At 43.2% G+C, this 3,659-nt stretch overlaps 1 protein-coding gene across 1 annotated transcript; it reads left to right on the forward strand.

Moving 5' to 3' along the window:
• The first annotated feature begins 1,721 nt into the window (after positions 1–1,721).
• LOC126399191 (spartin-like) lies at positions 1,722–3,356 on the forward strand. The gene is made up of 4 exons (XM_050059032.1): positions 1,722–1,737; positions 2,387–2,785; positions 2,839–2,949; positions 3,343–3,356. Exons 1-4 carry the CDS (start codon positions 1,722–1,724, stop codon positions 3,354–3,356), a joined length of 540 nt encoding a protein of 179 aa, XP_049914989.1.
• The last annotated feature ends 303 nt before the right edge of the window (positions 3,357–3,659 follow it).

A 3,659-nucleotide genomic window follows, 5' to 3' on the forward strand; every position in this document is an offset into this window, starting at 1 on the left:
CCTGTTGTTGCTGCTGAGTCAGTTTGACATCCTGGATATATCCTTCAAACACAGACTGTAGACCCCTCTGTCTGCTTCTCTCTGGAATCACTGTTTCATTGTTCCAAATATATGATAACATTTTTCAGGTAGTGCACTTAGTTACAGTGTGGGCCCCATGTTTGCTCCAACAGCTTGCCGGACCGTCAGAAGGGGCGGGCTTAGTGAAAGATCAATTAGCTGCTAGCTGGCATGCCAGAAAAACCAAAGTTTCCGCATGAATTCCATATAATATGACATGAGTAACTGACACACAAATGGTCAATTTGTGGGTAAAGTATTCCCTAAATACTGTTGATGTACTGTACATGTATGGCCAGAAATAAGAGTCAGACTATGAGACTTCAGGAAGATAAGTTGTGTCCCGACACAGGAAATGCAGGATTGGATCCACACAGGGTTACTGCAGGTGCACTGTCAGAGTTCAGTGAATTTATGCCACAATGACGGTGTATGCTCCCAGGGAGGTAGAGGTCCATGTTAAGGTGACAAAAGTTTGAAGGCAAATAAGGCAGTAAAGCAACATTGCAACTTCGACGATCTGACAGGGAGTGAGTGGAAATAGGTCAGTTATGTGCTGCAGGGCTGATGAGGGAAAGCTGTATGGGTAGATCTCAGGAGGGATAGAGGGGACATGTCACCCTTAGTACTTAACAAAACCTGCGCCCTTGGAAAATAGGAACAAGTGAGCAGGTGGACGAGGGAGTCAGGTGACTGGAGCAGGTGAAAAACCTTATCCAAACCATTCTATTTGGAACACAGTGTAATTTCCCTTTAAGGTTCTGTATGCATCAGAGCATTACATTTATACCAGGACATGGACCGGATCCAGTGACAGTCATTGTAGCTTGGATGCTGACAACAATACGATCCAAGTTGCACAAACAACAAAAGAAGTTGCTCTGCTGTTTGTCACTGATATCACACAGTGAGAAAAACTCTTTAAATGTACATGAATGCAAGCATCATGTATTGTTACCTTTGATGTAATTCATACTGCAAATGTAATTAAACGAAGTAAAATTATTGATCAGTGAGCAGAACAAAGTGATGACTAGCTGCAGAGCCAGCGGAGGTGTGCAGAATAAATGAACATAAACACAATACATCTCCAACCTCAGCCCCTCTAACCACTCATTAGTCTTAAAAACAAATGAGCATCAGTTCTGGCCCTGAAACTACCTTTTAACTAAAATTCCCCATAATTGGCTTCCTTCTCAAGTTCTCTCTCATTTCCCCCCCTCTGCTTCCTCTCTAACACCTAACTTTGCAGTTTCTGTGAAAAAGTTCAGTTCACCTCAGCTTTCAGAGGGTGAAGAAGGTGAAACACTGAGTATTCAGTGATTAAAAGTTTAAAAAAAAATACTGGTTTCAAGGGCTTTTTAAAAGGTTCAATGATGCTTCACACATCAAGCACAGAACACCTACACCTCGATCCACATGTAATACATTAAAGCACATAAAAAAGCAGGAGAAGAGGCGCGTCTACAATTTAATATGTAGATACAGTTACTGGTCACAACAGAAAATGACACAGTGAAATTTGTTTGTGGTACTTGCAAAAGTGGTGCTGGAAGCTTGGCGGTGTAGTGACTACTGGCAGTTCTGATGGTTATGGCTTGTTTTTTTTTTTTGCTCAGTGATGGGAAAATGCATAAATGTGAAGCTCTTTTTTGCATTAGATGCGTTTCAGCAGAGGTAGGTCATAACTGGCCAGATGGTTTGGTGACAAATACAAATTTGTGAGTCAAAACTTAGTTGCAGTCGAACTTTACTTGAAAGCATTGTACAAACTGACTTCGCTAACCCAACACAAGCCAAGATTCCATCCAAATGTAGTGCAAACTTTAACAGAAATTTCAGAAAGTTAGCAAAAAAAAAAGATAATTTCCATCCACTACTATTATGTGAATATAAAGGTTGGTTCATTGAGATAATCAGTTGCTGGCGATAACTCTCCAGTCAAGCTATACCATTGTAGAAGAGAGCACAGCAGGAAGACACAATGAAAAGAGCACTAGTCAAACCCTTAGATTGTGTAACAGAAGTGGACGTAGCATCTGGGTCTGAAAGTAAAGCAATGTGTAAGTGCCTCAAACCTGCGTTCTTTCTAATGGCCAACAGGGGGCGACTCCACTGGTTTCACAATGAATATCTAAATGTATAGAAGTCTATGAGAAAATGACCCTACTTGATTTTACTAAAGTCAACTCTATAGGGCAGCAAGAAGGATTTTTTTTGACAAGCTAAAGGTTAGCTAAATGGCTAATTAGGCTGCTCTGCTGAGTTTTTCTCTCACTGTGAGGGAATGGAAAAGCTAAACAATGCCAGACGTAAGTGATCAAAGATGGCTTGGGGTGCATCAATAAAGGACTCGCAGCAGATGAAGCGGGAGAGAAGGCACAGGCTCTGGAGCTCTACAAGCGAGGGTGGCAGCACCTTCTCAGGGCCATCAGTGTGTCATCACAGGGAGAGGAGTGTGTCAGCAGCTCCTGGGGATCAGCCAGACAGATGCAGCACAAGATGCAGAGGACGCTGAACAACATCACCACTCACCTGGCCATACTGGAGACCAGCTCAGACCTTGGATCTGCACCTACATTGAACACTAGCAGTGTGTCTGGCTCCAATGCTACAGACATATCTAAAGAAGGTCTCTACCCAAAACTTCCCACCATAAACAAGCCGGAGAGGCCAGCTCGCCCACACCTACTTTCTGCTAATGGCCAGGCAGGAGCTGTAGGAGGTATGCCTGCGTGCAGTAGTAGAGGTCTACTCTCAGACAGCCTGTGGTTCCAGCCGGCCAGCCTCCAGCTTACTCTCCTCAGGCGGTTGATGGCCATCTGTCTATCTCATATGGGACAGATGCAGGCAAAATGTCATTGGTTGGGAAGGAGTTTTACATTCTCAGTGAATGTTTTTGCTATCTCGTAACTCACTGGCTTTGGTCAGACAACAATAAACCTCTGGGGGCAACAGCCAATATTTTGGTCGATCTGGTGTAGCCAGCGCAAAGATTTTGTAGTACAAGTATTTTGTAACAAACAGAACTTGACACCGCATCCCAGAATGTCAACAACCAACCCAGGGTACCTTACGCGTTGTGTATAGATGTGGACGATCCATGACTGAACGTCGATATGTGACAAGGTCGGAGCGAGAATGTGTTGACCATTTACCATATGAATGCAGATGAATTAGAATAAAGTTAATAGTAGTCAGAGGATAGCCAGTGGGTCCTGAAATTGCATTTTGGCCAAGTACTTCACCTCCTTGCTCTCCACATGGATTGTTCATCTGCAGGGAACCAAAGGTGACCAGTCAATAGTACTCAGACTACAAACAGAAACCAGAATGTGTCTGGTACCAAAATCTTGTACCACTGCCTACAGATTCTGTGTACATATGCAGATATCTGTTCAGAGATATTAACATTTTCCTAATGAGTTTATACTCTTCTTCAGTACAGCATGATGTTCATTTTGTCAGTTATGTTCCCATTTATAGTAACATAGATGATAAGCAGGGTATGCTTTAGGGCATGGCTACCTTGTAATTGAAAAGTGGCTTCCATAGCGACCTGTCAGTCAGACTAGTGGCATAGCAATGCCTACCGTCCC

This window comes from Epinephelus moara, chromosome 12 (genome assembly GCF_006386435.1).
Source record: "Epinephelus moara isolate mb chromosome 12, YSFRI_EMoa_1.0, whole genome shotgun sequence".
NCBI classification, from domain to species: domain Eukaryota; kingdom Metazoa; phylum Chordata; class Actinopteri; order Perciformes; family Serranidae; genus Epinephelus; species Epinephelus moara.

Bases quoted from the DNA above. Each gene is read 5' to 3' on its own strand.
- LOC126399191 (XM_050059032.1), top strand. The intron at 2,786-2,838 runs GTATGCCTGCGT...CTGTGGTTCCAG, and splicing joins CCAGGCAGGAGCTGTAGGAG to CCGGCCAGCCTCCAGCTTAC.